General features: G+C 49.0%; 1 protein-coding gene across 2 annotated transcripts; it reads right to left on the bottom strand.

The window, feature by feature from the left end:
• Positions 1-575: 575 nt before the first annotated feature.
• ARGLU1 (arginine and glutamate rich 1) lies at positions 576-11698 on the bottom strand. Of its 2 annotated transcripts, none has more exons than XM_044284366.1 (4): positions 11255-11698; positions 7188-7413; positions 2380-2463; positions 576-1373 (listed from the first exon to the last, which is right to left on the bottom strand). In XM_044284366.1, the coding sequence occupies exons 1-4, from the start codon at positions 11575-11577 to the stop codon at positions 1209-1211; spliced, it is 798 nt and encodes a 265-aa protein (XP_044140301.1). In that variant the 5' UTR covers positions 11578-11698; the 3' UTR covers positions 576-1208. The 2 variants fall into 2 exon arrangements, with proteins under 2 accessions (XP_044140301.1, XP_044140302.1); XM_044284367.1 differs by having other exon boundaries at positions 7188-7410.
• Positions 11699-12043: the final 345 nt, after the last annotated feature.

The raw sequence follows: 12043 nt of genomic DNA, 5'->3' as shown, positions 1-12043 counted from the left end.
TGGACCAATTTTATATTCATGTCATTTTAGCTGCACAGGCCCATATCCGTTTATTAAAAAACACTCTCCTCACAAAAAAGGGTTTATAATTTATTGTAATCTAACGGACATTCATTTTGCAGGTTTCCAGGGAAAGAGCACTAGAAGTAAATCCTTCTGCAAAAATTATCACAGTCCAGAGCTTTTCCGTGAGCACAAAAACACATGTACTGCAGCGCTGTGAGGGGGAAAATGGTAATTGTTGAACATTTGCATTCATGGGACTTGTAGTTTTATAGCTTCTCCAATGTCTGCTCTGCACTCTCAGAGCATTTGTTAGGCTCAGAATACGGTTTCTATTGAAGATGATGAATTTCCTTGATTGCTACCGCATGCATTTTTATGTTATAATTAGAAAGTGTTAGGCATGTATCGGAGCCAACCAGCTGTTTAAACATGATACGGCATCTGTAATACGGTACTCCGTCACCATAAATATAAAAAAATAATCTCAAGCTTCACTACAAAAATACACCGGGCAACAATTCTAGAGGAACCAACAAAAATCCCTTTAAACAGTCACAACATACATGATATACATGAGGCATTTAAGACTTTATTCAGCAAACTGATGTATTTACACGGTGGAAAAGCTGACCGGGTTGCATCAATGCAGTTAAAAACAATGGTGTACTGGCAATACTGAACTAGGTAAACCGCAAGAGGACTCGTTTTAACTATCTGTATCCTTACCTGTACCGGGACATCAAGTGCAAGTGGAACAGCATCATGGGGACACTGGGTTTACGATACAGTACAAAGTTCCAACAATACTGGGCCATTCACTGATGCAAACAGTCAATGCTTTGTAAAAAGATCAGACCAGACAACGCTCTCCTGTGAAAAAAATATCACCAGGAGGGGTTAAATCCTTATCAGATCGTGGAGAGCAGTTTAAGGGAACCTAGTCCATTGTTACATGGTCAGACATATTATGAAACATTATGTAAAAACGTATAACCTGATAAGGATTTAACTAAAATTTCAGTCAATAGCCAATATATAAAAAAAAAATTAACCAAACATTACGGAATTGAGAGCACAGCCCCTTTGAGAAATGATATTTGATTTCAGACAAAAAAAAAAAAAAAAAAAAAAAAGACACTTCAACATGAAGCTACCATACAAAGTCTTAGCTTGGTCAGGGACAATGTTCATATACGCCAAAATCAATCTGGGCTTTTTAAAGAGAACGATAATTTTGGCCGTGACTTTCCCTTGCCCAGTATAATTTTTTGCTCTTCCTTTTGCTGTCGCTGCCTCTCTTGTTCTAGTTTCATCCTTTCCTCATGTATTTTTCTTTGTTCTTCAACAATTTTCAACTGCTCCTCAGCCTGTAGAGGGGAAAATAAAGAGTTAACAACAAGGACACCAATTCAAGAGGCAAGTTACAAATATGGATCACAGTCAAAACTGTAATACTTTGGGCTGGGTTCACCGTTTAGTTTTCCATTCTTCTGATCCGTCAGAAGAACAAAAAACTAATCCTGTATTTTAAGCATCAGTTATGCACATTTGGCATTCGTTTTAGCCATTTCCGTCTGAGATTCATTATTTTAGATGGCCTAACTACTAAAGGGAACCCATCACAAGAATCGTGCTGCCTGAACCATGGGTGGCATGAAATAAACAGACTCCCTCAATAAGGACCGCTATGTTCTACTGTAAAACCCTGCTGCTTTTCAGAGAAAATCGTCATCTGGGCGGCTCCAACTCAGCTTCTTTCCTCCACGGCTTGTGTTGGACAGGTCTCTCTGGATCTGTATATAGGGAGACCTGTCACTCAAGACAAGATGACTTCTCCCTGTTCTCGACAAACACCACCCCCCCCCCCCCCCCCCCCCCAAGAATAGGACAGGTTATATTTTTTTGGGCGGACCACGGAACGGAGCAACGGATGCGGACAGCACACTGAGTGCTGTCCGCATCTTTTGCTGCCCCATTGAAGTGAATGGGTCTGCATCCAAGCCGCAGACCAAAACAACGGTCGTGTGCATGACCTGTGTGTATTTCATGCAGGCTATGTTTAGGGCCCGTTCACAGGGTGGAATCTGCCACCATGGCACAATTCTGGCAGTGGCCATGTTGTGTCTACCTCCCATTAAAAACAATTGCAATTTAAAGCCACGACTGTTCCAAGAAGGGGCATGTGCAGAGGAGTGGTCCGTGACTGAGCGATTTACTTCCAGGCTGTCAATCCTAATTTTGGGTCAGATCTGCAACCCTTTTATTAGCGGCACAAAGCTGTGGAGGTAGCTTGTATAGTAAATTGGCCGGAGCACGGCAGACAAGACACGGCATTCCCTTACGATGGCTGGACCGTTCCTAAGTGTAACTTACCAGTTTAGCTTGTGCGTCAGCAATTTTACGGTTATTTTCTTCAAGTATTCGCTCCAGCTCCTCCCGTTTAGCCCTTTCTTCTTCCTACATGGAGGATACAGCACAATGTTAGAATTTGGCAGTAGTCGATAGCACATATTACTCTAATTTGCCTCAACTCCATCGGGACTTAAGGGGCAGCGCTAGAGCCGCCATGTTTTCCGATACAACATCAAACAGTGCAGTCACTACACACATTTTTCTAGCCCGAGGTTCGGCTCAACCCTCCCAAACCAAACAATCAAATAAACCCTCCCTATCCTGTCCTAGCAATTATATGGTAGCTTTTTTTATTTTTTTATTTATTTTTTTATTATAAAGGCAGACATATCAACAAGGACAACTACAAAACTGGGTAATGGACATGAAATTATATAGGAAAACGGAAATAGAAAGATAAAGGGAATAGTTGTTCTCACCAATAACGTATACCTACGTATTCTTTACCTATACTCCTTTAATCAGCATTAAAAGTTGAATATTTACTGTCTTGTCCAGTGTCCTGCAGAGTGTGCTCCTCAGCTGCCATACGCGCCAGCTTCCTCTTTAAAATGATTTGTACTGTTAGCTTGGCAACACCTGCCATCAGCAGCTCAACCAATTTTAAGAAACATACAAGGAAGGCTGAGCTGAGGAATGCAGATGTTTATTGTAAGAGGGAACAAAAATATGTAATTCATCATTCCTAAGGCAAACAATTCAGAACAAACATACATTTTATAGTTAGTCAAATACAATCCGTTGCCGAAGAGCTGGGAACGCGACAAATACAGAGCGCTGCCAGTTTAAAGGTGCAATAAAAAAAAAAAATATTATTATTTTTGGTTGTCTCATTTCTGAATACGGCTGCACATTTCTAAGAATGCAACAGATAAAAAAGGTCAACAGCAGAGATGCACCGTTAAAAATATATATTAGATATTAAACGTGAGGACATGGAACACCGTGTGGGAAAGCACGCAGACCTGAAAAGCGTACGCAAAACGGAAATATCCAGGAAAATTAAAAGAAAATGAAAAGCGGACCAAATTACTGCAAAAAAAAAAAAGTTATAAAATTTGGACAAGTAACAGGCTACTGCCTATTGTTTTGAGGACTACATAGAAGTCACTGTTATGGCAGTGACGTTTCTTGGTCTTAGAGGAACACTAAACATAGAAAACACGCAAAAAATATTGCAGCCCTTCCTCCCTTAAGCCTCATGCAGACATCAGTGTTTCACGGACGTGTGCTGTACGCGTTTCCATGGACAGCACACGTCCCTGTTCATTTTAATGTGTGTATTCACACATCAGTGTTTCAGCACGATCCGTGGGTCTGTTTTTTTTTTTTACCACGGATGCATGCTCTATATTCACGGATCATCACAGTCTATGGGTCCGTGAAAACCACGGATGCCATCCGTGTTGCATGGATCATTAACAAGAGATTCTTTGAAAATTATTTTTCAGCTGTTGAGTGTTAAGGAAACACAGACAGCAAAAAACGGACCCACGGACCCGACACGGTCCGTGTTACCACTGATCCAAAACTGACAGACGTCTGCATGAGGCATTTAAAGGGGTATTTCCATCACTAGGATATGTCAAGATGGGGACGGGTCCCACTTCTGGGACAAACTATCTACAGAACAGGGCGGCTGATGTAAAGAACTCGCATAATATTAAACGGTGGGAAGCCATTCACGCGGGGCTTCTCTCCCTTCACTTCAGGGTCCCAGAGGTGGGACCTGCACCTATCTGGCATTGATGGGAAAGCCCTTTAAAGAGGACCCTTCATTACAATAAAAAAATCTAAACTAAGTATAGACATGGAGAGCGGCGCCCAGGGATCTCCCTGCACTTACTATTATCTCTGGGCGCCGCTCCGTTCTCCCGGTATAGGCTGCGGTATCTTCAGATTTTCGGCTCAACCGGGAGGAGCCTGCTCTTGTTCTCCTGGGCGTCTCCTTCTCAGGCTATGATCTGAGCGCTACGATTGGCCAGCACTTCAGCCTGGGAGAAGGAGACGCCCAGGAGAACAAGAGCAGGCTCCTCCCGGTTGAGACAGAAATCTGAAGATACCGGAGCCTATACCGGGAGAACGGGGCGGCGCCCAGGAATAATAGTAAGTGCAGGGAGATCCCTGGGCGCCGCTCTCCATGTCAGCATACTTCGTTTAGATTTTTTTTATTGTAATGAAAGGTCCTCTTTAATCTCCTGTACTTTGATTCTTTATGTAATACATGGGATTAAAGCATAAAGAAACCCTTTCCCCATCTCCTAGGACATCAACCATGTCTGCCTTCTCACAATCTCGTGCGAGACTGAGATAAATGGCAGCAGCGGGGGCTGTCCTCTAAGGCTACTCTCACACTTGCGTTTGTTGCGGATCCGTTCAGATAATACAACAGTCTGCATCCATTCAGAACGGATCGGTATTCTCTTTAACATAGCCAAGACGGATCCGTCTTGAACACTATTGAAAGTCAATGGAGGACAGATCCGTTTCCTATTGTGCCAGTGAAAACGGCTCCTTCCCCATTGAGTTAGATTGTGTGACAGGATGGATCCATTTGGCTCAGTTTCATCAGACGGACACCAAAACGTGTCCGTCTCCAAAGCGGAATGGAGATGGAACTGATGCATTCTGAGTGGATCCTTTTCCATTCATAATGCAAACGGATCCGTTTTGGACCGCTTATGAGAGCCCTGAACGGATCTCACAAACGGAAAGCCAAAACGCAAGTGTGAAAGTAGCCTTAGCCTGCCTGTAGTAGGACAAAGATTACCAAGCCCCACTCTTTAGCCTAGCCCAAGCAAAAAAAAAATAAAAAAAAATGGAACAGCGAAGTTTAACCCTTATGTTTCAAGGTCATGCCGTTTGATTCATTTCTAGGTTTTGTGTTCCTTTATGACAAAGGGAAGTTTAAAATGTAATGCTCAATTCAAGCACCATTCCCGTAAACTAGGCTTAGAACTATGACTAAACTGGTCATAAATGACAAATACAGGTCCATGTCAATGTTTGCTTTCCTTCCCAGCTCTAATTGTGCCAATATGACTTCATCTGGACCATGCTGATAGCACGGACAGAGATCCAAGCAGAGTCAATGGGTATAGGGAAAGGCTACTGTAAGGATGTACCTAGGACACCAAGTCCAGGGAGGTAATAGGCACTGATCACATCCCTTTAAAGGAGGGCACTTTCAAAGTAGTTGGGGTGCAGTAGTTTCCTTAGGGACACCCCAGACCTTGCTTTATACCACACTTAAATGGTAACTTTACCGCTGGGGTCATTTCTTCTTATGAAGAATAAGACCATACAAATGAATCTACAGAAATACAAGAGAGAAGATGCTTGCCATCTTGTGCCTTCCGGCACATGCAAGTCTGCCATGAGGCCTTCATGAAACAGTTCACAGTAGTCTAAGGGGTAGAGGCTTCATCCCTGCCTGGTCGAGAATAGAGAAAGGTGCGGGGGTTTTGCACCTTCTTTGAGATCCAGCTGGCTTAGGGGGGGTCAGGTAACACTGTGCACACAACTTCTCTTTCAGGAGGAAGACTACTCTCCTTAGAGCCACCTACATAGATAGGTGTGAGAGGCATTACTGTAAGGAAGTGGACTCTGGATCTAGTGACAGAAAACAATAGCATTCAGTAGCCAATTACTGCCTCATATATACACATATACACATGGTCTACTTCTGCTCCACCTGTTGGAAAGCAACACATTTAAGCTTAAATGAAGGCAGCTTGATTCCTTCAAGGAAGTCTATGAGGAGGAAAGGCTGTTATGGCTACATACTCAACGTAGGTTAACGATGATCTGGACAAATGGGGAGAAAACTGGTTATTTCAGATGTAACAAGCTCATCAAATGATTAGTGTTTAAAGGGAATGTATCAGACAAATTCCTGTTTTCTCATCTATCTTTTGACTAGATTATTTTATTCTTCTCTCTCTACATGGATTATGGGGGAAGCCATCTTGCCTCAGCTGCAGCCTTTTTGGGGTATTCAGCAACATGAACCACTAAGACTGGAGCTGACTTCATGGGCACGTTTTTCTAGACCTGTGCAGAAGCCATTGTGCAGTGAGGAGGAGTAGATAAGATGTGACCATCCCCTATTGTGAACAGTGGATCTGGAGTTCTCTATACAGAGGTATAATCTTCTATTCTAATACTGCTTGCGATGACAAGGCGATAACTACTAAAATTGATCGCCACAGACCAGGAAGTCTCAACATATTTTTAGGCCTAGTGCCCAATTTAAAAATTTGAGGATTTTTATATTTTATTTTTAAATAACACCACAAACAATAAATCTTAAAAATATGACTTGCTCTGTGGGTCATTTACAGATGACACATTCCCTTTAAGTCCATGAGAACACCACCACCCTTAATACAGGAGAGAAGCGGTACATCAACGGGCACATACCAGCCCTTTCTGGTTTCAACATGCTCAGTGACATGACACAGTCATCAATAGCCATTTTTTTGTGCTTGAAATTGGAGGAGGTTAAAATGTTCAAAAGACTACAGCCATGGCAAAAGTTTCATGTGCATCGTCACCATCTTGTTAATAAAACCTGAATGGCACCTCTGAGGAACCAAAGCAAATTAAACTACAGTCCTCAATGCCAAAGAACAGAGGCTGCAAGACATCAGAGTGATGGGCCCAGAGTACAGACACAACAACTATGTACTGCTACAAGGAGATAAAAAGAACGAGGGGGGAAAGTTTTGCCATGGACTGTCTCTACTTTCCAAACGACCGAGCGTTACCTCTCTGGCTTTTTGTGCTGCAAGCTCGGCCTGCCTCTGTCGCTCGAGTTCTTCGAGCAACTGCTTTTCCATGATGCGCTTAGCTTCCTCGACTCTCCGCAGAACTTCTCGTTCAATTTCATCTTTCCTTTTCTCCAACTCTTCCTCCACACGCTTGGCAACCAGCTCTTCTACACGTCGGGCCGTTTCCTCCTCTATCAGTTTTTCTTCAATTTCCTGCTGCCTACTGGATTAAGAGAGACAATGGTCAGGTAGTTGTTTTAATAATCCCATAACTGAACAAATAATCAATTTTGCGTTCTTAATTAGTAGCTTGAAACCTCTACTTAAAAGGGCTTTCCAAGACTAGAACTGAGGAGCTATTTTTAGGATAGGGCATCAGTATCTGATCGGAGGGGGTCTGAAATCAAGGACTCTGCCGATCAGCTTAAGCACGGCACAGTCCTACTCAAGTGAACTGACCTGGGCTGCTATACCAAGCACCAAGGCAATGAACGGCGCTCTCCTTGGAATGCTGTGAAGAGGTTGCCACATCTTCGATATCCTATAGGTGGAGGTCCAAACACCCCCGCTAATCAGCTATGTGAAAAGGCCGCGGTCTCTTCACAACTTATCGTACACAGCACCGTCTATTATATAGTGGTTACGCTTGGTATTGCAGCTCAAGCCCATTCATTTTAATAGGACAGAGCAGCAACTAGGCCATGTGGACGATGAACATGACCCCACCGATCAGATATTGAGGACTTAGGCCTCATGCACACGACCGTTGTTCCGTTCCGCAAAATGGGGTTCCGTTGTTCCGTTTCAGTGTGTCTTCCTTTATTTTTGGAGGCCCACCAGACATAATGAAAAGTAAAAAAAAAGTCTAAGATAGGTTTTCCATGCAAATGATAGGAAAAAAAATGGACCCGGACGACAATCTTGTGTGCCTCTGCGTTTTTTAGCAGTCCCATTGACTTGAATGGGTCAGTGAAAATAATAGGACAGGTTATATTTTTTGGACGGACTGGAACCATGGATCCCGGACACGGATTGCAAACGGTGCATTAGCCGAGTTTTCAACGGACCCATTGAAAGTCAACGGGTCCGCAGAAAATCACGAAAAACGGGACACGGAACGCAACAACGTCGTGTGCATGAGGCCTTATCCTGAGGAAAACTCAGAAAACAGAAATCCTATTTCATGTGACTAATTTGGCAGAGAATGTCACAATGCAGCTTTACTGAAACCAACCTAAATCACTACAGACCCTACAGAGGCCCAAGTATTGCTCTAAAGAAGCCAAGGGGATCCTGGTGCTGCAGCCACTCCTGGTTCACACAATAAAGGATATGATGTGCTGAAGCATGAGATGAATGGGCCTATAGTGTCTTAGCCCTTTCCTTGTTATAAGTGGGTAGACTGGAAATAACTGCTCACGTGGCCTCCCCTGCAGACACAGGCCCCGTCAGATGAGGCCTCCCCTGCAGACACAGGCCCCGTCAGATGAGGCCTCCCCTGCAGACACAGGCCCCGTCAGATGAGGCCTCCCCTGCAGACACAGGCCCCGTCAGATGAGGCCTCCCCTGCAGACACAGGCCCCGTCAGATGAGGCCTCCCCTGCAGACACAGGCCCCGTCAGATGAGGCCTCCCCTGCAGACACAGGCCCCGTCAGATGAGGCCTCCCCTGCAGACACAGGTCCCGTCAGATGAGGCCTCCCCTGCAGACACAGGTCCCGTCAGATGAGGCCTCCCCTGCAGACACAGGTCCCGTCAGATGAGGCCTCCCCTGCAGACACAGGTCCCGTCAGATGAGGCCTCCCCTGCAGACACAGGTCCCGTCAGATGAGGCCTCCCCTGCAGACACAGGTCCCGTCAGATGAGGCCTCCCCTGCAGACACAGGTCCCGTCAGATGAGGCCTCCCCTGCAGACACAGGTCCCGTCAGATGAGGCCTCCCCTGCAGACACAGGTCCCCGTCAGATGAGGCCTCCCTGCAGACACAGGTCCCCTCAGATGAGGCCTCCCTGCAGACACAGGTCCCCTCAGATGAGGCCTCCCCTGCAGACACAGGTCCCCTCAGATGAGGCCTCCCTGCAGACACAGGTCCCCGTCAGATGAGGCCTCCCTGCAGACACAGGTCCCGTCAGATGAGGCCTCCCTGCAGACACAGGTCCCCGTCAGATGAGGCCTCCCTGCAGACACAGGTCCCGTCAGATGAGGCCTCCCCTGCAGACACAGGTCCCGTCAGATGAGGCCTCCCCTGCAGACACAGGTCCCGTCAGATGAGGCCTCCCTGCAGACACAGGTCCCGTCAGATGAGGCCTCCCTGCAGACACAGGTCCCCGTCAGATGAGGCCTCCCTGCAGACACAGGTCCCGTCAGATGAGGCCTCCCCTGCAGACACAGGTCCCGTCGATGAGGCCTCCCCTGCAGACACAGGTCCCGTCCGATGAGGCCTCCCCTGCAGACACAGGTCCCGTCCGATGAGGCCTCCCCTGCAGACACAGGTCCCGTCCGATGAGGCCTCCCCTGCAGACACAGGTCCCGTCCGATGAGGCCTCCCCTGCAGACACAGGTCCCGTCCGATGAGGCCTCCCCTGCAGACACAGGTCCCGTCCGATGAGGCCTCCCCTGCAGACACAGGTCCCGTCCGATGAGGCCTCCCCTGCAGACACAGGTCCCGTCCGATGAGGCCTCCCCTGCAGACACAGGTCCCGTCCGATGAGGCCTCCCCTGCAGACACAGGTCCCGTCCGATGAGGCCTCCCCTGCAGACACAGGTCCCGTCCGATGAGGCCTCCCCTGCAGACACAGGTCCCGTCCGATGAGGCCTCCCCTGCAGACACAGGTCCGTCCGATGAGGCCTCCCCTGCAGACACAGGTCCCGTCCGATGAGGCCTCCCCTGCAGACACAGGTCCCGTCCGATGAGGCCTCCCCTGCAGACACAGGTCCCGTCCGATGAGGCCTCCCCTGCAGACACAGGTCCCGTCCGATGAGGCCTCCCCTGCAGACACAGGTCCCGTCCGATGAGGCCTCCCCTGCAGACACAGGTCCCGTCCGATGAGGCCTCCCCTGCAGACACAGGTCCCGTCCGATGAGGCCTCCCCTGCAGACACAGGTCCCGTCCGATGAGGCCTCCCCTGCAGACACAGGTCCCGTCCGATGAGGCCTCCCCTGCAGACACAGGTCCCGTCCGATGCGGCCTCCCCTGCAGACACAGGTCCCGTCCGATGAGGCCTCCCCTGCAGACACAGGTCCCGCCCGATTAGGCCTCCCTGCAACACAGGTCCCTCAGATGAGGCCTCCCTGCAGACACAGGTCCCCTCAGATGAGGCCTCCCTGCAGACACAGGTCCCCTCAGATGAGGCCTCCCTGCAGACACAGGTCCCCTCAGATGAGGCCTCCCTGCAGACACAGGTCCCCTCAGATGAGGCCTCCCTGCAGACACAGGTCCCCTCAGATGAGGCCTCCCTGCAGACACAGGTCCCCTCAGATGAGGCCTCCCTGCAGACACAGGTCCCCTCAGATGAGGCCTCCCTGCAGACACAGGTCCCCTCAGATGAGGCCTCCCTGCAGACACAGGTCCCCTCAGATGAGGCCTCCCTGCAGACACCGGTCCCCTCAGATGAGGCCTCCCTGCAGACACAGGTCCCCTCAGATGAGGCCTCCCTGCAGACACAGGTCCCCTCAGATGAGGCCTCCCCTGCAGACAGATGGTCCCGTCAGATGAGGCCTCCCTGCAGACACAGGTCCCGTCAGATGAGGCCTCCCTGCAGACACAGGTCCCCTCAGATGAGGCTTCCCTGCAGACACAGGTCCCGTCAGATGAGGCCTCCCCTGCAGACAGATGGTCCCGTCAGATGAGGCCTCCCTGCAGACACAGGTCCCGTCAGATGAGGCCTCCCTGCAGACACAGGTCCCGTCAGATGAGGCCTCCCTGCAGACACAGGTCCCGTCAGATGAGGCCTCCCTGCAGACACAGGTCCCGTCAGATGAGGCCTCCCTGCAGACACAGGTCCCGTCAGATGAGGCCTCCCTGCAGACACAGGTCCCGTCTGCGGTACCGGGAGCCCACACTCACATGCGCCGCTGCCGCTCGTACTCCATCTTCTTCTCCTCGTCCTCCCGCTTCTGCTTCTCATCCAGGCTGCTCCTCTTACTAACCGTGCGGCCGAAGATATCGATGCGGTCAGGCGGAGTCACTGGTCTCTCCCGCTCCCTGCGAGACGCCGTGTTAGACCGGGACCTGGATCTGGATTCCCGCCTCCGGTTTCTCTTGCTCTCCCGGGATTTGGAGCGCTTTTTCACGCGCTCCTTCTCCCGGGAGCGGCTGCGCTTCTTATTGTGCTTGCCGCTCTTCGCATGTTTAGAACGGGATGAGCTTCGACTGCGCGACCGACCCATATCTCCGCACACTGGCTGTAAAGTCCGGGCTGGATGATTATGCAACCACAGGCCTGGATAGACACATCAATGGATGAGGACAAGATGGCGGCTGTTCCAACCCTGCGCCACTCACACCGACCCCCAGAATTCTGCGCGGCTACCGGACCGCGCATGCGCCACGGGACCCAGAATCCAACGCGCGGTCGTGGCCTGACTTGTCCCTTTGCGCAGGCGCGGACACTGCTGGCAGTTGCGATAGATAGAGGAAGGCAAGTGAAAGTCAGATGAGGTTCAGACGTGGAGGAGATATAGCCAGCGTGCAGACTGCTGAGAGAGAAAGCGCATGTGGCAAATTGAAGATTATTTGTCTATAAGCCTCTTCCTATGTTGTACTGCCCAGTGCCACATCAGCTTTTACAGTAGGGTAAAACAGCCACAGTGGCCCCCAAACAGAGCCACCCACAGTGTCCCCATATTAACAGCA

The sequence above is a fragment of the Bufo gargarizans genome, chromosome 3 (genome assembly GCF_014858855.1).
Source record: "Bufo gargarizans isolate SCDJY-AF-19 chromosome 3, ASM1485885v1, whole genome shotgun sequence".
NCBI classification, from domain to species: Eukaryota; Metazoa; Chordata; class Amphibia; order Anura; family Bufonidae; genus Bufo; species Bufo gargarizans.
Note: the sequence above shows the minus strand (reverse complement) of the source record. Positions and strands in the feature narration are given on the sequence as shown.

Bases quoted from the DNA above. Each gene is read 5' to 3' on its own strand.
- ARGLU1 (XM_044284366.1), bottom strand. From the start codon at position 11,577: ATGGGTCGGTCGCGCAGTCGAAGCTCATCCCGTTCTAAACATGCGAAG. The intron at 7,414-11,254 runs GTGAGTGTGGGC...CTCTTAATCCAG, and splicing joins TACGAGCGGCAGCGGCGCAT to TAGGCAGCAGGAAATTGAAG. The intron at 1,374-2,379 runs GTAAGTTACACT...TCCCCTCTACAG, and splicing joins CTGACGCACAAGCTAAACTG to GCTGAGGAGCAGTTGAAAAT.